Below are 24,059 nucleotides of genomic sequence, written 5' to 3'. Positions count from 1 at the left end.
GCCCCCTAAGAGCTTCCTATCTAATTTACGACAATAAGCAATGGTTTGTATAATAAGCAAAAGGAAGGAGGATGAGGCTATAAAAATAAAAGCATGTATTAACGTAGCCGAGTTGTGCGTGTGTATAGTTTTTTTAAATCAGAAGTCCCCATAGATCATCTACCCAGGTTTTCAGCTGGCAATTTATTGTAGCTGCATAGTAGAAGTGGGTCTTGAGGATGGATATGAACAGGATGAGCTTGGAAATGTTATGGAAGAAAAAGCAGCAAGATGTAATTGTCTATTTCAACTATATTTAAAAATACACTGATTTTATACTCCAGCTAAAAAAACAAAAAAGACTTTTAGTGCATCAAATATAAACATGTTTAGCTTCCCACACTGTTACTCTGAAATAAGGTATAGTGTTTAACACTTCAGCAGCCAAACAGATTGACACAGCAACTGGTTCATTTAATACTCCAAGTAGGCAACTGTGGAATTCTAAGTAGTGCTAATGCATTTTACAGTAGGGCGAGTACATCAAATGTATATCCTAACTTTTCACGCCAATGAGGGATAAGGTTACAAATGAATTGCAAGAAGCAATCAGGAGTAGGTTTTGTTTTTTAATACTACAATCTAGAATGTGTGGGGAGATTAATTACTACCCTTCTATTGTCTTTACGACTTGTAACATAGATAATCGTGGAATATTTTGCTTTTATAACCTTATATTATGATTATATTCAGTGTTTATGCTCTTGCCTGTCAAAGCCTGCCTCAACTTCAAAATATTGTTCTTTACAGCATACAGCTAAAGCAGGTCTAATGCCATGAAATATCACTAGACATACACCAGAAAGGTAAGAGATTATATTGTTTCACACGTAGAAGTTATTATGAAAACTCACGTGGGCCATACCTTGAAGACTTTGGCTGCAAGGGGATCTTTCTCCAGATCAATATCTAAAGGATCAATATCAACTTCCATCAGGTCCTGTAGTAATTCTAGGTCAATGTCCTTATCTTTTTCCAAAGATGATAGAGGTGGAGCACCTTTGGATGATTAAAACTGCTTTAATATTGTCAAGTAACAGAGCTAAAACTATAAGACCAGGCTAAAACATGCTTACTGGCCAATTTTAGGGCTGTATATACTTAAAATATTTTGTAAAAGCAAAGATTGTTGAATGAGATCACAGTTTGCTTTGTTTTCAACACTGTAATTAGTAACAATTCATCTTTTTTGAAAACGCTATAAATCAAATAGCAATTTGACTCATGTCTCAGTGAGTGCCTTATGTAAATTCAATATCTATCACCAAAAAAACCTTTACCAATCTTTTAGTTGAAAAAACCCAAAATGCTGCCATTAGGATAGAGTAATTTTTTCACCCAGAAGTTTTTTTTAAAATTGAAAATTCAATAATTATTGGGAAGTAAGATACGCGGAGCAAGACATAGCAAGTATAGAATGTTAACGTGCAACAAATATCTCTAATACGCCTGAATCTAGAATTCATTTCTATTCCAGACATAGATAATTCCCACAGTCATGAGCCAAATTACAAGGAGAAACATTTTTGCAAACACTCTTTTTGCGTCTTTATGATGTGCCAAGAAGACCACAAAAAAATTAATTAATTTCAAAAACACTAAAGGCTATAACGCTCTTTTTAAAAAAAAAAAAAAAAAAAAAAATTCAAGTTCTGGTCCAATCTGGAAGACTTATTAATCACCAGGGTGCGTCTGTGGTGGGTAGAGGGAGATATGGCGGCACTAACCCTTTTTTTTTTTTTTCTTTGCCATTCACCTTTCATGCCACCTCAATTCAGTTGGAGGTGCAAAATTTGGATAAATTATGTGCAATAAATAGTTTCACAATACCTATTTAATTTGTTATTAGTGCAACATTCTGAAATTTTTGTTGAATAGAGAAATACGTAGTTGAAGTTCTCTTCATAAAAGATTTTTCACTGCCATATTTTTAGAGGAGTAATACAGTATTGAGTTTACACAGGAGTACTAATTCTCTACAGAGAAATTAAACCTTTTCAAGAAGAGGTGCATGAAGCAGCTTGAAAGTCAGGCTAAGCCAAATTTTTAGCTCATCCTATAAAGGCCATGATGATGCTTTGGGCAGTGCTATATTTTACTCCAATGAATATTATTGGTCTCTCTGCTTCATGGAGACCTTTAGAGTTGCTGTGTTCCTCTTGTTTCCAAGAGTCTAGAAAGAGTAAAATGTGATACCAAACTGAAGTAATGTTCTACCTCAACATCTGTTCAAAGTGTAGCACTTCCAGAGGAAGCGGCTTCTGCAACAGGGGTGGGCAAACTTTTTGGCCCGAGGGCCACATTGGGGAATAAAAATTGTACAGCGGGCCATGAATGCTCACAAAATTGGAGTTGGAGTACGGGAGGGGGTGAGGGCTCTGGGGTGGGGCTGGGGATGAGGAGTTTGGGGTGTAAGAGGGTGCTCTGGGCTGGGACCAAGGGGTTCGGAGGGGGATCGGGGCTGGTGCAGGTTCCAGCTGGTGGTACAGGCTCTGGGGTGGGGTGGGGATGAGAGGTTCAGAGTGCAGGAGGGTGCTCTGTGTTGGGATTGAGGGGTTTGGAGAGTGGGAGGGGGATCAGGGCTGGGGCAGGGGAGAGGCTCAGGGGTGCAGACTCCGAGCGGCACTTACCTCAAGCAGCTCAGAAGCAGTGGCATGTCCTTTCTCGAGCTCCTAGGCATGGAGCAGCACGTGATCCTCGGAGTGGGCCATGCTGCTGCTTCCAGTAGCCACATGATGCAGCTCCTGACCCAGTGCCCCGGCTGGAGTGGGGCCAAGCCGCATGGTGCAGGCCCGACCCAGCAGGAGCTCGCGGGCCAGCTTAAAATGGCTCACAGGCTGGATCTGGCCCATGGGCTGTAGTTTGTCCACCCCTGTGCTAGAAGCTGTTTAGACTGCCGTTTTGTTCTATAGCTCTCTAAATTCCTAGTGTATTTAGTAAGAATTAATCATTGTGTTAATGAATTCCTCGCAGGAACAGATTATTCTTCAAAATACAATGTGCTCCCCAAGTTTACAGACCTACTTACAATGAAATAGACACCACCAAGAAAGAGCGTAGACATTTAGGATGTTAAATTTCTAGTTTATCAGCTCACTATCAACGAACCACACTCCTGAATCCACATACTATACTGTCATGATTGCTATTCAAGTGAACTCAGTGAGGAAACAACATTGAGTGTGAGCTCTCAGTAGTGTGTCAACAAGTGCAGCTGAAAATATTGAGTGGCCAAGTTGAAATATTATGCTTAAGAATTAGTAAGTGCTAAAGTTAACGGATACCTCTTGCTAACTGCAACCTTTGGGACCCTGATAAATGACAACTCAAAACTCGAATGCCTTGCTAAAATTCACACAAAAGTACTTATCTAAACTACAAAGTTACCGTGCATTACACAGTGAAAGGCTTGTGAGAGTTCAGGATTAAGCAAGCTTCAGAATGACTCAAGTACATCAAGCATTTAAAAATGTTAACTGACTAAACAGAATTTAACGTTCTATTTCCTAAACATCATTTCAATATAAATAGTACCTGAATGTTCACCTGCGATGTCATGTGTCAAAGGCTCATCTATCGTTTCCACTAACTGAACTGTAGACTGCTGAAGAGAGTCATCAGAGTCTGCAGCAGAAGCTCCTGCATCTTCTCCCATGGCTCCTTCCTCTATAGCTTCAGCTGCTATTGTTGCCAATAGTTCTCCTATACGTTACAGTAAGCAGACAACTCCTTTAGCAGTTCAGCCTGTACTCTGGCTGCAAGACTAATTAACATCTGAGCATACTCATCCAAATTTTCAAAACTGAACTGCAATTTTGGGTGCTTAATTTGAAATACCCCCATCTGAAAATCATGCCCCAAGGATATGCCCAACATCTTCTGAAAGCGAGAGCTCTGTCAAAAGTTTCAAACTGGGTATGCAAAATTTTTGAAAATGAAGGCCACAGTGTTTAAAATTATAATATCTCAATTAAATGTTTCATTTTATACTAATATCTTCAATTTGTTTCTTTGTAAAACCTACATGCTTTCATTATCATAATCACATTAGCAGACTTTTCCATGTTTCACATCAGAGAATCAAATAACGGGGGTGGGGGGAATTCCAGCTTAATGCATTTTGTAAAAAAAAAAAAAAAACCCACCACACCACACACCCTGAATTTTAACACACCTGCTAGAATATCTTGCAGCATACAACTCAGAGAATACTGAGCCCATGCTCCTCCCCAAGAGATATCTCCTCTATTAAAGTCAGTCCCAACCAAAAGCAGCAATAGCCTTTCTAGTTGAGTTTCATTCACAATCTCACACAAATGAATTGTTGGTCTTGTAGCATTTGCAATTCTAGCAAGAACCTGTAAAAGAATTTCAGAAATATACAATTTAACTGATTTTCCAAAAAATAAAACCCAACCAAAAAACAAAACAAACAACATGCACACAACACCCCAACAAAGTTAAATTTGTAAATGTAATGTCAAGATTTATTGTTCCAAGTTCGGGATGACAGTCATGAGTAACTATGTCTCAAATAATGAGTCTTCCCAAAAAAGTGGCAATAAACTCTATATTGCATATATCCCACTTTATTTATACCATTCATATTTCCATTTTATTGTTTGATGCATCAGATTTAGTAGTACTTCACTTTTTCACCACCATCTCCAACACACAGAGTGAAATGTTGACTAATTCTGGAAAGTCACAGTTCCCCCATTGACTATGACTTTGTTTACCCATTAATACAATGGGTTTATATACTTATCTCACAGGATGTTAGATGAAAGGTATGTAAGTGTGAGGTACTAAAAATAGATGCTACAGAAAGGGAAATGTGTTTAATGATTTCCTTTCACCTGAGTTAGACACATTTGTGCTAATGCCTTCATTCCTATAAATGCCAGAAGCAGTTCAGACTTGTTCAAGTGGCTCCAGGGTGTGGCCATGCACCTTATACTTTCAAACCAGGTGAGTACATCCAAAGTTTTATGGAAACACTCAATTCTCATTATTAGGCTCAGTATTGTTTAACAGTATTCAACTGTTTTAACTTCAGACATGGACCCAGAAGAAGCCATAGTACAAGAAATTCAAAAGAAATTTTAGGTGGAGTAGGCATGGGGAAGAGGTCCATTTATGAGAAAAGATTTCAAAGACTCCTTGCAGTTGTGAATATAACAGAAAAGAAAAAAAAAGGATTTAGATGTTATTGAGTTAGAAAATTTTCCATTCTAGTATGCCACATCTAATGAACGCAAAGTAATGAATACACAAACATAAGGAAGGAAAGGCTAAAGTAGAATAATTGTCATTTATATTCAAATAGAATAGTACACAAATTTAAATTCCATCCATATAAAGAAAATGTTTGGTATTTTAAGAAGTTTATTGGCAATCACATGGGAAGAACCTTCTAACTTTAGATTGATCTTAAGAGAAATGGAAACCTGTTTTGCAGAAACTCATAAGTATAATGAAGGGCAGCCATGATGCTGCTCTGCCAAGTTACTCAGGTGACAAAGGTCTTTTCTGTCTATAATGCCACAAATCACATAGTAGCGAGTCCTGATTCCCTCAAGAAATCATTTCCTGAGACACTAGGCAAATTAGTATGTAACCATCTTAGCATCAGCTATTTTAAGGCTCTATGGACCTGGCCATTTTGGATGTAACAAGACAGAAAAGGTAAATGAGTGGTATCTACATGCTATATTATAGGCTGACAAGGTGGGTGAGGAAAGAAGGAGAATCCAGGGAACTACAGACTGGATCAGCCTCACCTCAGTCCCTGGAAAAATCATGGAGCAGATCCTCAATGAATCAATTTTGTAGCACTTGGAGGAGAGGAAGGTGATCAGGAACAGTCAACATGGATTCACCAAGGGCAAGTCATGCCTGACCAACCTGACTGCCTTCTATGATGAGATAACTGGCTCTGTGGATATGGGGAAAGCGGTGGACGCGATAGATCTTGCCTTTAGCAAAGCTTTAGATACGGTCTCCCACAGTATTCTTCTCAGCAAGTTAAAGAAGTATGGATTGGATGAATGGACTATAAGGTGGATAGAAAGATGGCTAGATCATCAGGCTAATGGGTAGCGATCAACAGCTCGATGTCTAGTTGGCAGCCAGTATCAAGCGGAGTGCATCAGGGGGTCAGTCCTGGGGCCGGTTTTGTTCAACATCTTCATTAAATGATCTGGATGATGGGATGGATTGCACCTCAGCAAGTTTGACACTAAGTTGGGGGGAGAGGTAGATATGCTGGAGGGTAGGGATAGGGTCCAGAGTGACCTAGACAAATTGGAGGATTGGGTCAAAAGAAATCTGATGAGGTTCAACAAGGACAAGTGCAGAGTACTGCACTTAGGACGGAAGAATCCCATGCACTGTTATGGGCTGGGGGACTGACTGGCTAAGCAGGAGTTCTGCCAAAAAGGACCTGGGGATTACAGCGGTTGAGAAGCTGGATATGAGTCAACAATGTGCCCTTGTTGCCAAGAAGGCTAACGGCATATTGGACTGCATTAGTAGAAGCACTGCCAGCAGATCGAGGGAAGTGATTATTTCCCTCTATTCAGCACTGGTCAGGCGACATCTGGAGTATTGCATCCAGTTTTGGGGCCGCCGCCACTACAGAAAGGATGCAGACAAATTGGAGAGCGTCCAGCAGACGACAACAAAAATTATGAGGGGGCTGGGGCACATGACTTATGAGGAGAGACTGAGGGACCTGGGCTTATTTTTAGTCTGCAGAGGAGAAGAGTGAGGGGGGATTTGACAGCAGCCTTCAACTACCTGAAAGGGAGGGGGGGAGGGGTTCCAAAGAGGATGGAGCTAGGCTGTTCTCAGTGGTGGCTGATGACAGAACAAGGAGTAATAGTCTCAAGTTGCAGTGGGGGAGGTCTAGGTTGGATATTAGGAAACACTTTCACTAGGAGGGTGGTGAAGCACTAGGAATGGGATACCTAGGGAGGTGGTTGAATCTCCATCCTTAGAGGTTTTTAAGGCCTGGCTTGACAAAGCCCTAGCTGGGATGATTTAGTTGGGATTGGTCCTGCTTTGAGCAGGGGGTTGGACTAGATGACCTCCTGAGGTCTCTTCCAATCCTAATCTTCTATGAAATATCTTTTATTGGACCAAATTCTCTCATATCCTAGGACCAACATGACTACAACAATGCTGCATACATATTATAGGCAGAACTACCCATAGTTAAGGTTGCCTACTACTTTACATTATAATAGACATCCTGTTTTCCATTGCTTGTAACGTTGTCAAACTAACAGTTTGGAATAAAATTTTCAATGCTAGACTGAGTTTTAAGAAAATTTCAACAAAAGCTGTTGGGCTATTTATGAGAAAAAGGTTACTGAAAAATGTTTTCCAGTGTTAAGTTCTTAACGTTGCTCAATGAAACAATTATAGCACTTCCAGGCTTTAAAGAAGGGATTGAAGTTTGCCAGGGGATCCCGTCAAAGACATGCCTTGTGCTGAAATATAAAAATCCACCCAAATATGGCTTAATTGTAAGAGTGTTATTACTTGACCAATGAAAGAATCAGAGGTCCTGTGGAAAAAATAGTATGTGAACCTGTAATTAAAGACTTTCATAATGAACATGCACTACAGTTACCTGTGAATCCTTAACAGAGCCTCCTAGATCAGTGATTCCCTAATTTTTAGGTGCTTGACTTTGCAACCTAAATATTCCTTAGTTTTTGTATGCAACACTTAATATAAAACTTTAGAGCTTTATGAATATCTAGTTACACCAGAATCTCTCCAGAGCACACTGAAGACTTGGACAAAGTGTCAGGAGAATTCTCTCCTAAGTAGTACAGAAAGGGGAGTTTAAGTTGGAAAGAATAACTTGGGACCTTATGTCACCATCAAAAATAAGTGTACGCAAAACCCTCTATTTAGTTGTGTTTGGAGAGAATACACCTTCCAGTGCTTTGGCTGGTTAAGATTATTTGCCTAATGGCTAGAGCACTGACTTATTCAGGTAGAACACCTTTTCCCAAGTATTTGGTTCTATTGTAAAAACTGGAGTCTAGTAAATAGCACAGGACTCAATTTATATATCTCACGAGAATTAAGGGCTCAGTGTCACCTTCTGTGATTTGAAAGAGTGGGTCCAGGCAATCTAACCATTGCATCTTTAATCATTGGGTCCCCTCTTTGGCTGGTGAGATGGTTGGATACAAATAAGCCATGCTCAATAACATTACTTATGCTGGAGAAAAAAGCATTACAGAGCCACTTCTGTCCATATGCCTATTTCTGGATGAAAACACACCTGGCGGGAGTTACTCTAACTGTTCACACTAGGGTTTGGACCTATTACCTGATCTGGGTTTCCCTGTAGCATCCCAAGTCTAGTTCTTGCCCCAGAAATAAAAGGAGATTCTTTCCCATACCATTTATAAAGAGGAAGAATGGCCTTGTTGCTACAGCACTGAGTTTAAGGACATACCTACACTACAACAGCTGCTACAGCAGCACAGTTATGGCGCTGCAGCTGTGCCGCTCTAGTGTGAGACAGGGTTGGGCCAGATGGCTATAGGAGAGTAATAGAAGGCAGATATATTAGCCCCAGGCTAAGTATGTCCCTTTTCCCTGGGTAAGGTAACAGGGAAGGTTCCAGAACAATCAGGAACCTTCTGGAGACAATTAAGACAGGCTGATTAAGACACCTGCAGCCAATTAAGAAGCTGCTAGAATCAATTAAGGCAGGCTAATCAGGGCACCTGGGTTTTAAAAAGGAGCTCACTTCAGTTTGTGGTGTGCAGGTGGGGAGCAAGAGGCACTAAGAGCTGAGAGTGAGAACACGGACTGTTGGAGGACTGAGGTGTACAAGCATTATCAGACACGAGGAGGAAGGTCCTATGGGGAGGATAAAGAAGGAGTTGGGAGGAGGCCATGGGGAAGTAGCCCAGGGAGTTGTAGCTGTTCCACAGCTGTTCCAGGAGGCACTCTAGACAGCTGCATTCCACAGGGCCCTGGGCTGGAACCCGAAGTAGAGGGCGGGCCCGGGTTCCCCCCAAATCCTTCCAACTCCTGGTCAGACACAGGAGGAGTCGACTTGAACTGTGAGCTCAGGAAAACAGCCAAGCTGAGGGCTGCCGTGAAGCTCCAAGGCAAGCAAATCCGCCAATAAGCACAAGACCCACCAAGGTAGAGCAGGAACTTTGTCACAAGTGTCATAGTGTAGATGACTTCCTACATTGATGGAAAGGATTTTTCTGTCAATGTAGGTAATCCACTTCTCTGAGAGGCAGTAAATTTTTCACAGCCCTGAGCAATGTAGCTAGGTCATCCTAAGTTTTAGGTGCAAGATCAGGCCTAAAAGAGATTTGGAATAAATACCAATCTCTAACAAACTCTCTTCTTTCATTTGGAAAGTCACTTAACCTTTATATATTCCTATACCCCATTTGCAAATTGAAGTTTATCCTTTTAACAACCCTGAGAAACAGGGATGCATTTGGTCTCTGAGTTAACCGGTTCTTACTGTTACACCTCCAGATTCCACGGATTCATAATGTTACAAATGATGTCGTTAGATTCTTTTGGCATTGATTTGACTTCATTGTTGTCCTGAGGGCCATGACTTTCTAGGTTGTTGCATCAGGACACTATGGTTATGGCAAAGTACACTGTTGCCAGTGAGGCTCCAAGAGCTGCTGAAGATTTTTCAAAACCTTTTAAGGATGGCTCCTATCTTCTTGCCCATGGGGTCTCATTGAAAGAAATCATCCTCAATAGGAATTGCCATGGATGCCTCTGCTTCATCAGTCTTACAGAAGATGGGGAGGGAGAAAGAGAATTTCGGATGGCTCTATGATTCTGTACTTCTTCAGAACTTGCCAAAAATGCTCTTTGTAAGAATTTTCCCACTTTTCTAGTGGTTTCTCTGAAGAAGAAACAGAAGGGAAGAGCAAACCCTTAGTTTCTGATTGGAGTTATTCTCCTTGGCTTTAGCCTGCTCAGCCTCTGTTTGCCTGGAGCTCTCTCATTAAATGTGAAGCTAAAGGTCTTGGAAAGGAGGTTAGGGTCTGGAGCAGTTTGGGGCTTTTTTCTGTGCCACTTGGGTTTCTTTTGCCTTTTAATGGGAAACTGGTCCCACAGGGACCAGCTTCTTCTTATCTAGTGTGCCCTTTTGGATCTTAGCCTATGTAGATATAGGATCCCTGAATCCCCACATTCCTCATCCCCTGAAAGTCAGCTGGAGAGAAAATACAGGTGAACATTCCAAAAGCAGCACAGATGCTCCTCTTAAGTGGAGTAAGAAGAAACCAGGACTCTGCCAATTACATTTAATTTCAAAACTCCACCTCAGGTTCTTGATTTATCCATGAGGAGTCCATGTTTGGGGAATCAGTTTGCTGAATCTCATGATCTGCCCTTGTAGAGGCAACTAGGGGACTTTGGCCTGCTGGTAGGAAGGATAGTTGGGGGCCACCTACAAGCTGTTTTGACTGAGCCTCTTTTCATTGCAGAGAAGGTGGTCCATAGGCTGGAGCAGTCACAGCAGAGCTCTCCTTCTGTTGCTCCTGAGAAGGGCTTCTTGCTCTTCCGCTTCCTCCATTTGGCCTGATCCATGATAATGAAGGAGAAGGAAACAAAGAATGGGCTTGGCAGGTAATCCCTTTCAAGGAACAAAGCACCCAATATTTCAATTTTCTTGAGTCAGGGGAAGAAAAAAGAAATATTTTGTTTACAACTACTCTAAAATCAGATTTGAAGGTTAGGATCACAATGAAGACAGCAGCACTGGATTGCTATTCTCTTTGCACATCTGCTGGCTGAGAATCTGACACAAGAACGGAAAGAGCCTGGTCAAGTCCTGGAGCCTGTGGACAAAACTAAACTGGATCTGGTATCTAAACAAACTGAGGTGCAGTCCAAAAGTTTCCAAAGGGTGGGAAGGTCAGTTTTAATTATGCAATTCTAAAAAAGTTTCAGAAAGCCTCAAGGAACAACCACAAACAGATACAATAGATTGCATCCAAGTTCTGGTTGTAAAACTGAAACAATATGCTTAACAAAAGCTAAAATGAGGCATCTGAAAGCTTCAAAAGCTCCTGGTTACTTTTGTCTGCAGTTAAAATGAAATGAGTATGTTCTTTATATGAAATCTTTATTTTAAGCCAAAACATGACCCACCTAACTGATTTTGTATGGAGAACTTTCCTACTGCAAGTGACAGTGCTCTAAAGTAGGTTATTTTAAAGGAAAATAGGCTATAACTTACTGTAATAATGTTACTAGTTGTTAATATACTAGTTAGTTATGTGTATTTGATAATACAGTTTGAAAAAAAAAAGTAACAGCTTTCTCCTTTATTATTAGTATGAACAAAGTATACCATCCATAAAGTTGTGTAGAGCTAAAATAAGTAGATAAATTGTTCCCGTCTTAGGTTTACTTGCACCAATTTATTCTAGCTAAACTGTACTAATGTAAAAGTATCTTTTAAAATGGTGCTCTGTAGGAGATACTTTGCAAACATAATTCCATTATGTAACATTCAAAAACTGGAAAACATGGGAAACAGACTACTAGGGATCACTACAAATTCAATAATAAGTATTTTTAATGTATCCTCAAGAAAAAGCTAAAAGTAGCATCTGAGAGATATTTTCATCAATACTACGCTGAAAGAATACATGCTCATACCACATACTTTAGGATAATTCTTGATAAAAAATGAACTTCACTTTAACAACCCCACTGCCTACTTTTGTAGCATTCTGTTTACCTTACAAACAAACAGCAGTAGATCTGCGTGGCAAGTGAAGTCCATTGACAAAAGAAAGAGCGCCAGCTTCTGCACTACTGAGATACAACGTTCATGTGCCAGAGTAAATGGAAGTGGCTCAATTTCTGGAGTTTCCTTTGTCGTCGATACTTCTGTGTCTAAAGTAGAACGAGGCCACTCTGCAGTCCGACGTAAGCGTATTAAATCCTTGAAATGCTGCATAATTACAAACCAATATAAAACAAGTGTTAAATTTTAAACTAAAATGCCCATTTTCTGAATGTAAGCATATCAGGAGTTGGAAAAATGTAACAGTACCTCTAGAACTTTTTAATAATAATGGAGAATCCCACACTCTCATATTGGACCTATATTAAGATTATATGGGAACGTGGCATAAATTTGGGTTGGTTGCATTGCTTTCAAGTGACAAAACCATAAGTGTGTAATGCAGTTAATCTTACACAAGGGTCAATCAACTTTCATACTATGGCATAGCTTTTTAAAAATTTATTTAGATTGAATTTAGTAATATTGTATTAAACTACCATGGGTTCAGTTCCTTTTGCTACAGTTTCAGCCTAAACAGAACCAAGCAATGACTAAGACTGTAGTCATACTCACATCCTCAAAGATATTCTAGAGTCTGACAGAGCTCTCAACACCATTGTGTATTCTGTATACTTACTTTACAGAAAAAGTGTTTTAGAAACTTGACTCTTAATTGATACTATTTTTTCATATTCCTACACCTGTTCATGGATACTTAGCTACCACAAATTCAAATGTATAGTACTCAGACACAGTAGTAATTTATAACTGAAATTTATAACCCATCAAGAATACTGACTTCTCAGTTCTTTGTTAAACCCTGGATTTGTGCTGGAAATGGCCCAACTTGATTATCATACACATTGTAAGGAGAATGATCACTTTAGATAAGCTATTACCAGCAGGAGAGTGGGGTGGGAGGAGGTATTTTTTCATGCTTTGTGTGTATATAAAAAGATCTTCTACACTTTCCACAGTATGCATCCGATGAAGTGAGCTGTAGCTCATGAAAGCTTATGCTCAAATAGATTGGTTAGTCTCTAAAGTGCCACAAGTACTCCTTTTCTTTTTTAGTTCTTTCCTAGTGGCTAAAGAATTGGAACTGCAGAGATACAGGGCCTCAACTACCCTGCACAAAGAGAAGTAAACATGTGCACGCTGGTGGCAGACAAAATACTGAAGACTCAAGCTATTTGAAAACCTACAGACATTATTTCTTGACACGTACAATCAAGGATTCTTTGTTACACTGTATAAATCTTGTGTCACACACTTTGTACACCCTGTGGACCACCCTTCCATTGCTTAATTCCTGCCTCTCTCTTTGGGATTGATTATATGGTAATCAACAGTCTGCAGTTGTCATTTCTAGTACTAAAAAATTGCAAGTTGGATACCTTCAATTTGCCACTGTTTGGGCAGAATCCTGTGCTATTTTAACAGTACCACCCCTCATCCCCCCATCTTTTTTTCCAGAGTGAGCAAGGGTCACTGTCTTTTGGCTGCAGGGGTTTTTTTGTTTTTGTTTTTTGCGGGAGTGGAGACAGAAGGAAATCTTTGTCTGGACAGGGTTTTGTTTATTTTTAAAATAAGCATGGCAGCTGTTTGAAGCTACTACCAAGTTTGGAATGCCTTAAGTTGTCACTGATAAGCAGGTGATGTGGTCAAAATTGCATAATTTTGTAATTTATCATATACATGGTATGTACATACACACAATCGATAGGTATTAATAAAGATCATATTAAATGTGGAAGGTTTTAATGCAACATATTTTCTACACAAGCAGGACTGCTGTAAAGTGAATCCCACACAGCTTTAACCAACAGCATATTTCAGCCAGTGCAGTAGTGCAGGTGTTTAAAACTGTGCCACTGACTTATAAAACCTGCTGCACTCCACTGTTGAGTCTTCAATTCCAGGATTGGCCAACCAGTTCACTTACCTGCTTCACAGTTGGCTCAGTGGCTGAGTTCCTTCAGCCTTTGTAAGAGTTTGCTAGCAGGCCTACTATTCCCCTCCCCTGATCACCTATGGAGTTCCTTCTGTTCCAACTGCAAAATCTTTCTGGCCCTTCCATTACTGTGCAAGGGAAAAGTGACTACATGGTAACCACTGCAAGGAGGGAAGTGGTTTATCGTTGCTGCTATAGAAGAGTCTATTTCATTTAAGAGACAACTCAAGAATAGAGCAGGAAAGTGAAATTCATGACAAAAGAGGTGTGTTAGTGAAAATGCAGCACTTGATAAAATTTGCTAGTGTTTCTTTAACCCTACTTTTTCCAATGGTAATTATAAAGTGGCATGCTTATTTCTCTTTATAACCTCTATGCATCTATGATCCCTTAAAGACTTTCAGAAGTCCTAATAGGTAACAAGATTTCCAAAGCCTAAAGATTTCCAAAGGTAAAAATCTAAATGGATATCCAAGTCTGGTATCTATGAAGTGAGTCCTAATTGTTTTATGCTCACAGGAATGTCCATACTGCCTGCGCCATTTCTGTTGGCAGACAAGGCATTGAAGTTTAACTAGACTGTTCTCCGAGCATGCCTGGGTTTGTTTTCATCCCCAGTATCCAGAGCTCATAACAAGAAGCAAGGATTTATATGTTGCAACCATACTTGTGGAAAGCTAAACTTCCTAAAAATAAGCACAAGTGTTTTCAGTACAGCATTTGTTTGCTTTGGGAGGAGGAGGACTGGCATGCTTACTTTTTGGCTACTCATCCAAGACAATTTCCTTTTAAAAAGAACACCACACTCATAAGTTAGCCATATGAAGCACACTTTCAATTCTTTATAGACAAGTGCTGTCAGGTGCTTATTGTGTTTTATAGACTAGTTTGACACTACAAACGCTTCTAGGTTATTGATGATTTTGGCTATGATCAGCTAAAAGGTGGCTGGAGCAGAATCAACCAAAACATTTTTCCCAAGCCAGACATTTACAGATGGCTGCTGAATTCGACAAACAGAACAGCCTTGATAAGAGCCAGAATGAAACACTTTTTTGTATAAAGTCAACCCAGGACAAAAATGATTTTGCAGGAACAGGTCTTTTCACACAAAAGACAACAAGTGAACTGCAGTTTCAGAACATCATACCTTTGAAGTAGCCTGCTTTAGTTTTGCCTGTTCTACTAAAAGTTTGTATGATGATCCTTTGTTGCTTTGTATTTTCTCTTTTTCCATCTGTTCCACCAAAGCCTTCTGTTTTGCTTTTAATAAGTTAAGTTGCTAAAAGAAAATGTTAATAGGAAAAACAAAAAAATTAAGCAATAAGATGTGAAAAGGATCAGTATTTTCATATGATAGTAAACTTCAATTCAAATTGCAACTTGAGCCTTTTTTAGTTTAGTTTTTGTACAACTTTAAATTATACAACTTCAGTGGGCTGCCAGCAGAGTCAGAGCAGATTAGGTTTAAGAACCATCAATATTAAGAGAATTTTTAGATACGAACACAGGGTCACAGAACCTGTACAGATGTATTTAAAAGTGAACACGGTCTTATAAATGATATACTGTTGAATTACAGCTGGTCAGCCTCCAGAAGCTTGCACTCAGATGTTTGCTGATTCACCAAAAATGCAAAGTAAGTTTTACTATCAAATACGGACCACAGGGAAATATATAACAATATGCTCCACAAGACTAGAATGATTTCAGCAGATCCCATGCCCTGCAGTTTGAGATACATGTCAAGAGAGACAGACAGCTTTTAGCTACAGAACCAGGCCTTTGAGAAAGCAAGATTGAATGAGCTCCAGGCCCAAAGCTAGAATTTTAAGAAATAAGGTACATTACTATAAGCATCTTACATTAAAAGTGCCAGTACACACTGAAAGTTACCTGTTTATGATGAACAAGTTGCTTTCTGATCTTTCTGGAGTACAATCTATCTAGGCTACTATTGCCTTTAGAAGATCTGCTCAGGCTCTGGGTATGTAGGCTATTATTAATAAAACTCCATTGGTTGCCTAATGGGAAGAAACATATATCAAAATTTGAGGCTTACTTTTAACAGTTCCTAAAATAGTTGAGAGCAACAATAAGAAGTCATTCTATAAACTAAATATAAAAATGGAGCATTAAATTTAAGGCTTCTACTTAACTATCTGTCACGCAATCCTCACTTTAGGTGGCAGCATTACTGCACAGCATGAAAAGGTCAACAGTACAATTTTGCATTTACTATTTTCAAGTTCTTAAGTATGAAAGGAAAAAACAAGACTAGTTTAACTTATACAAACCAAAAGCACCCATAATGTGAGCACTTATCACTCACATTTCTCCTCTTGAAAGATACTACTTAAAAAAAAAAAACCCAAAAAAAACCACACAAACAAACAAAAAAAGACCAACCTGCAACAAAGCTAGAAATTGAAATACACTTACTCAAACACACCATTCTCCTCACACGTTAGCTACAAACAGTCACACAAACGTCAGGTTGACCACACCACACCTTAAGTACGGGCACCATTGTCCAGCTTGCTAGGGGAAGGAGTATAGCACTTTACAGGTGTGGTGTGAGAGAGACGCACAGAAGCTGCTGAAAACGTAGTGTGGGTTAGCGTGGTAATGTTGACTCATCCCCCAGGTACTGGAAGGGCCGGAGAGTTGACCAAGAGCAAGCCTGGTGGGAAAAGTCCCTTTTCTCAGGACTAGGAAGAGCAGCACTCACCCTCCTTCCCCTTGGAAATGGCAAAATACTAGGTTTGGTCTGGACCCATTGTGGGCATTGCACTAGCTACTCCTTTCTCAGGGGGCTGAGAAGGAATTTTTCCCTCACCACCAGATTGACCAAGATGATGCAGTGGGGTTTTTGCTTTCCCCATAGCAGGTTCATGGAGGCTTTGTTATGGTGAACAGGGAAAGGAGTTAAGTAATGAGTTGTGACATCACAGCCTAAGTGTGGGGTGGATGTCCAGTGCAGGTACTCCACAGGGAAGGGATACAGTGACCAGATAAATGGTTTGGTAAAGGACTTAAAAGGAGGTGTTTGTTAAGGAAGAGGAAAGGGGGTCCTATGACTGGCATGGCAGGGAGTCAACCCCCCCTTTCCTTTATAATCTATTCAGTGGGAGAGGGGCGAGAGAATACGATCAAGTCCCAGCAATGGGTTGGCTGGGGACCAGGATGGAAAAAGGGAGCTGGCAGAAACCCCTCGGTAGATACTGAAATGATCATGGAGTTATTTGAACTGTACACTTTCATCTGCCAGGTAGCCCCAGACATCTAATAATAAAGTTGCAGCTAATTAAACTATATCCAGTGTCTCCTGTCCTTTTTTTGGTTTAACAACTCTCACAATATTATTGACAGTCTCAAAATATTTTGTGTTTCTTAAAGCTCTAGCCCCTGGTATCATGGGATAACGTGAGTATCTCAACTCTTTTTTTATTATTATTTTAAGTTTATACCCATCATGGCTGTGAAAGAGTTTAAAAATGTAAACCATAAATGGTTCAAAAATCAGAAGGCTAATAAATAGATCCCAAGTTGTATTTTTAAAATCTCATGATTCTGACTCATTTTTGAACATGAGCTGGCAGTACTGAACATTTTACAAAGATCTCTAAAATCTAGACTTGAATTAGAAATATTGTAAGTGTTCCATACCTGTCAGGAATCTCTCCCTCTCTTTTCCATTCAAAGGCTTCTTGGCTGTTGCTGCTTCATCTTCAACAGTTGCCACGTAGTCTAAGAGTCTGGATACCAGCATTACAACCCAGCTGATCATGGGAATGTCCAATACCCCTTAAACAAGTAGGTTTTAGGTGACATTTGAGTGATTTAGTAAATTTTTGAAATTATAACAATCAGAAAAGCAATGCTTAAAGAATTCCCACGCGGACATTTTATGGTGTTCTAGGTAATAAGGGTTCCCATGTTTCCCTCCACAAACAGAGGAAAGGACTTGCACTCAAGAATCACTGCGTGGGGGCTCGGAGAGCACAGAAAGAAGTTGGGAGGAAGGGAATCATGAAGAGCTGAAGTAAGGTCCAAAAGCAAAGATCACAATTCTTCTTGTCAGATGAAAAAGGAAACAGAAGGATTCTCCCTCACCATTAATGTCCCCTTGATTATGAACCTTGGTAACAAAAGGCAAACAAGGCCCCACAAACAAAGGGGCAGTTATTCTTCTCAACCCGCTAACATTCCCCTGTTTTCCACAGATTGGCTCCTCAGCAAGCTAGCTCTCATTCGAAGTGAAATCTCAGCCAGTTGCTGGGAAAGCTGAGACCCTCACATTGAGGCAAGATCTAGACCTCCTGCAAATCGATAACACTAATATCATTCGCAAAAAGAAAAGGAGTACTTGTGGCACCTTAGAGACTAACAAATTTATTTGAGCATAAGCTTTCGTGAGCTACAGCTCACTGAAGTGGTACACACTGAAGTGGTACTGTAGCTCATGAAAGCTTATGCTCAAATAAATTTGTTAGTCTCTAAGGTGCCACAAGTACTCCTTTTCTTTTTGCGAATACAGACTAACACGGCTGCTACTCTGAAACTAATATCATTAGTGCCTACATTGGCCTCACACACACTAACAGGGTGGGTGGGGATTTTTGCATGCGAGTCACACAAAACCTACTTGTACATCACACAAGAAAACCTTTTGAATCAATGAGTCATTCTTCTGTCCTCAAAACAGTTATAAAACACACTAATTAGTGTGTATCAATGGCCATCAGCCTACAAAAGCAAACAGGTCACTCAATCAATGTCTTTAATTAAATTGCGTGCTTATATAGACACAACAGGCACCAACAGGCCAAAGATTATTGTGTACCACATTGCAGGCTAAAATCACATTTTCATATCTATGTGAAAGTACTATATTTAAGCAGCACATTTAATAACTGCTTAGTTTTTATACAGGACATTTTGTCCATTTATCTCAAAATGCTCTGTAAACTCACGTATCATTATTTCCAATTTACAGATAAGAAAACCAAGGCACAGAAGCGACTTGCCCAAGGTCACACACCCAGTCACTGGCAGAGCAAGCAACAGAATCCAGGCATTTTGACTTCCCCACCCGGTACTCTGTCCATTGGAACATACTGCCCCATCCTAAATAGGAACAGAAGAGACTTAATGGTAGGGCCTGGAACTGGCAATGCAGACTAGAGGGATAAGAGGTAGGATGGCTAATCTGGGTGACTCTTGTTGCAAATTAGTCCAGGTTTCAGACTTAAAAAAACAAGGAGTCTGATCTACAGTATAGGAGTCCGGTCCACAAAAAGATGCATGAAAGTTGTTTGAGTTTGGGGGTTTTTTTTGTTTTAAATGATCATACTAAGTCTTTTCCCCCTATCCAGATCAATATCTCTGTTCTTCACTCTCTCTTAATAGCTAAGTAGTTCTTAAACTCTCCTCCTTTTTTTCCCTCCATCCCAAATTTTAGCACTCCCCCTCACTTTCACTCCAAACACCTGCTTTTTCTCCCCTACTGTTGTGTCTTGTTTATTTTCTGACTCTTAGCTGAAGGACTAATGAGAGAGATCCATTAGTTTCTCACTCCTTTTCTTGCTCCCTACATTTGATGCTTCTTCTCACCCTTTCCCCTCTACTGGGAATTCTGTCACACTTGGCACTCATCACACACTTGGTAATTCCCTAGTGTTCACCTGTGCTGCCCAAGGGGAAGAAAGCTGGAAAACCAACAGAGATGAAGCTCTGAAGTCCTCAGTGAACAGGAAAAGTGATGCAAGATAAGGAAGAAATTGGCAACTGTGGGAAGAGGGCAGAAGGGGTGGAGGAATTGCAGAGGCAGATCATAAGAACTTATGCCAACCAAGTGTGAGGGTATGGCAGTGCTAGCCTTTGGTACACTGATGGGGAGCAATAAGTCTACTCCCCTCCGTCACTTACAAATCTTTGTTTGGGGGATTCAGGATAGCAGGGAGGAAGAGAGCACCAGCTGGCATTTACCAAGCTTGCAAACTCATAAATCCAAGCTGATGAGCCTTGTATAACTTTGTAAGTGTACATGAGTTAAGGGATGTTCCATGATTTAATATTTTCACAAATTTCAAAGATAATTAACTGATTTTCTTCAATTTTGTCATGATTTTAAGAAGATGTACAAAGCGAGTCTAGTTTGGAGAATATCAATTCAGTATTTTTAGAGAGCTATGAACATTTAAAGTCAGAAAATTTAGAAAAACACATATTTAGCAAGTCATGAGTTAAGGGCACTTTAGCTATGCACTTAACACAATGTTATATTCTGCAGGCTCTATTAATTTTCAAACAGCCATAATTTGGTCAAATTAAATCCAACGATATTTGGTAAACAAGCAAAGACTAGTTCCCAAAGAGAACTGTATCTGTGCCTAATTCTGAAATTCAGCTATTTTTGCTACAGCTGTCCGAAACCACAGTGGGATAATCTTTTAAACATGTAAAGGTCCTTTTCATCCTAACTGAACAAGAACAGTGAGGCAGATTTTGCTCAAAACTTCAAGGAAAAAAAGTCATGTTTGGGCAAAGACCAAGAACGTGAAATTTTAACACCCCACAAAAAAAAATCAATGTTTCCAAATAAGCAAAAAAGGGGATTTTAACTTAATCTGCTTTGATAGTAGGTGCAATCAGGCTCCTGTTATGAAAATTAGAATAAAGATCTAATCTGAAAATATAGCTCCTAAAATGAAGAACTACCTTCAGTACGCCTGTGCATAGGTAAATGAGGTTGCAGAGGTGACAGCAGGTTATCCAAGAGATTAAGCAAACTTTCTAAGACACCACTGTTGCTAAGTGACCTTTGGCCAATGCAGGAAAGCAACACGAAGACCCTAAAGATAAAATTAAAAATGTTTAACACACTGAACAGTTCTCTTCAGTTATAATTCTTATAAAAAAGCATTTAAAGCAGTAATACTTCTTGGAAAATACATCAAACAACATTTTCACATGTTCAAATCAAAGATCAAGGAAGGTAAGGGTAAAAAACGAACGCTGTAGTTCAAAAAGGTAGGCAGGGTTCTATTTGTACTATCAGAGGGACAATGTAATATTATAAAATCTGCAGTTTCTCATTTTAACTGTAAGTCATCAGCAGTAACTTACCATTAGAAGCCTGCAGAGTTCCCAATCTATGCATTTTCTTCACTGAGAATTGACCAGTTTCATTTCCTATTCTACTTGTCCCTACTTTTATATTATAATTCTGTGTATTGTAAAACAATGAACATTTGAAAGCATACACAGACTAAATTCCCCATCCACCACAATACCCATACCACATTATTCCAGTGTGGGTGCACTCCTTTTGCCTGAAGTGTAAGGTTTTTTGTAACCTTCATTTTAATAATTTACCATCATGTTTTCCCAAAGGAACAAACTCTTCTATTTAACTGACAGCAGGTCATCAGGAGGGAATAAGATGATTACTTCTTGAGGGCACCAGGCTCAAAAACAAAGTTCCGAAATAGCACTGCTTTGAGTTTGCTGGAACACCTATTCGAGCAAGAGAATTTTCCCACCTTTGACTCAAAGAATCCAGGAGGACAAGGGAGAGTTGAAGTGGCAGCAGAAGTTTTTCCTATTTGAGATAAAGTGAACAGGCTGGCCCATGTGTTATAAGCCTACAAAAGCCTGCACACCCCAATGCAGCAGCCAAATATTTATGGCTGATGTTCCGAAAATTTTTATCATCTTTTTAAAGAACAGTATCAAATCTGAATAATCAAGATGACTAATGGCTAGCCTTGAGACCACGCAAGTAAGTTCATTACACTTAAGACCTGGGTTTGATTCTAAGCCCGTCTTTTGCTCTTACTCCAAAGAGGTTGGACCTGTGTTCCAGATGCTGCTGATTTTATATTTCTATGGAGCTGCTTTCAAATCACCATCTTACTTCCTAAACCACTAGTAACTGAGATCTCTGTGATGAAAACCCATCTAAGCCTTGCAAAGAAGAAAGTGGCTCATGTTGCTGTGAAGCAACCCCTGCAAATGTGGAAAGAGCATCTCCAGGAGTCCCTATCCAGTCCCTCCAAAGCACAGATATGTTGCTAGATCACTAACACCACCACCGAAAAACAAGGAAGAACTGTGATTCACACTTATATTTTGCTGTTGTATTTCCTTGTAGCCATCTTTGAAGCGAGCAGAAGGAAAGACAGACATAATGGGTACAATTCAACCACACTCGGTAAGAAAGAGACAATGTTTTTGTTAGGACAAGTGACTGAAAAAGTTTAATACTAGCATTTGAAGTGTCATCATTAAGTTTCAGAGTTAACAGTGAACTGCAAAAACCTCATCAAAACCAATCCCAATAGCCTTTGTGAGATCCCAGAAGAGATAAGCCCTATATAACTATTAAATGTAATTAGCAATGTTTGTGTAGAATTTGATACACTTGTTGCCTATTAATAATCCAAGAAATCTGAACTGCAGATCTCCTGATATGCCTGCTCATAGTATTTAATACGATGAACAGAAATGTTAAAGAATCATTACATTCCTTTCATTCATTACCATAAGGTATTAAATCCAAGGGATTAGTAATATTCAAAAAAGAAGATTATGGATAAGAATATCCATAGTTGCAGTAAGCAGAATAAAAGTGGACAATGGGATATAAACCACAATCACTCAGAAAACAGGACTACCACTAACTTGTTTGGTATTGAGGAAGCAACTTCCTTTATGGGAGTTATTTTATAAATTATGTATTATGGGGTTTGTCTAAAGCACCTATTCCAGCTAGAGCTGCATGACATTTTTGTGTCAAAAAATGTACATGCTGAAAAATTAAGTTTTGCTCAACCCAAAACTATTCATGAAATTGGGTCAAGTTTGTCAAGTAGTTACTGAACTGAAAAATTGAAATGTCTTGGAAATGCTGAAATGAAATTGTTCATTTTGACATTTTATTTTTTGGGCTGGCAGAGGAGTGGTGGTGTGGTGGCGATGGCACTACCCTCTTTATAACTTTTAGCCCAGTGGCTAGGGCACTCAGCTGGAATTTGACACACCCAGGCTCAATTCCTCCTCTGTCTGATGTGAACAAGGAAGGTGAACTACAATCTCCCGCATTATAGGTGAGCTCTCTAGCCAATGGACTATGGGATAGCCTGGTGTGGGTCACACAATTTCTCCTATTGAAGCTGTTCTACTTTTTTATAAAAATTTAAGTCATTGGACCAGGGACTTGAACTTGGGTCTCACATATCCTAGGTGAGTGCACTAACCTATGCAATAATTCTCATTTTTCCCCCCCGGCGCAATAACTGTTCATCGTCATTATGAACGTCTATGAATCGCCATTATTGCTCCCTTTTTTTTTTTTAAATGCCCAAAAATGAAATGAAAAATGTCAGGTCTCGTTGAACGAAGCATATTATTCAATCCAACGTGATTTATTTTCTGAGTTTTTTGTTTCAAAACAGAAGGTAGCAAACAAACAAAAAAAAAAACCAGTATTCACCAAGCTCTAGTTCTGACAACAGCAGGGAGAGGAAACCTGATTAGTGGTCTCTCTTATGCTCATGTTGTACTTATGAAGTTATTCTGCAAAGAAAAAAAGGATTTTTATCTGCTCCAGTTACTCAGAATTCTGAGGTATTTGTTAAAATACAGCTGTAATTAGTCATCCTCCTTGGCCTCACTTCAACAACTCATGTATACTTTTTAGTCATGGGTATTTTTCGTAAAAAAAAAGTCATGGATAGGTCACATGCAATAAAAAAAAATTCACAGCCCGTGACCGGTCCATGACTTTTACTATATATCCCTAACTAAAACTTGGGAAGAAGGCCACAAGTGCTCGGGGGGCTCTGCATGTCCCTGCAGCTCCTAGGCAGCGGAGGGGCCAGAGGGCTCCACGCACTACTCCCGCCACAAGCGCTGACTGTGCAGCTCCCATTGGCCTGGAACCGCAGTAAATGGGAGCTGCGAGGTGGGACCTGCGGGCGCAGGCAGCGCACAGACCCCCCCCTCCCCCCCAGGCCTCTCCATCTAGTAAGAGCTGCAAGGCCATGCCAGTGGGAGCCGGGGAGCCCTGCACCCTGAGCTAAGAGCCCCCCAATCCCCTGACTCTAGCCCTGAGCCCCCTCCCACACACCGAAACTGCTGCCGCTAGCCCAGGGGTTGCCCGGTTCAGGCAACCCCTGAGCCAGCACCAGCCGCTGCAGAAGTCATGGAATCCGTGACTTCCATGACCTCCCTGACAGA

General features: G+C 40.0%; 1 protein-coding gene across 1 annotated transcript in view; it reads right to left on the bottom strand.

Annotated features, from left to right (window-relative positions):
- The window catches only part of BIRC6 (baculoviral IAP repeat containing 6), a gene marked incomplete at its 5' end in the record, with an annotated part of 315,285 nt that overhangs the window by 197,603 nt on the left and 93,623 nt on the right, over positions 1 to 24,059 (bottom strand). The window contains 8 exon segments of the mRNA XM_084624643.1: positions 905 to 1,038; positions 3,586 to 3,741; positions 4,214 to 4,397; positions 11,810 to 12,025; positions 14,965 to 15,096; positions 15,711 to 15,838; positions 17,484 to 17,621; positions 20,538 to 20,671. Coding sequence (XP_084480769.1) covers positions 905 to 1,038; positions 3,586 to 3,741; positions 4,214 to 4,397; positions 11,810 to 12,025; positions 14,965 to 15,096; positions 15,711 to 15,838; positions 17,484 to 17,621; positions 20,538 to 20,671 — 1,222 coding nt within the window.

This window comes from Lepidochelys olivacea (assembly GCF_965140295.1).
Source record: "Lepidochelys olivacea isolate rLepOli2 genome assembly, chromosome: 3".
NCBI classification, from domain to species: Eukaryota; Metazoa; Chordata; order Testudines; family Cheloniidae; genus Lepidochelys; species Lepidochelys olivacea.
Note: the sequence above shows the minus strand (reverse complement) of the source record. Positions and strands in the feature narration are given on the sequence as shown.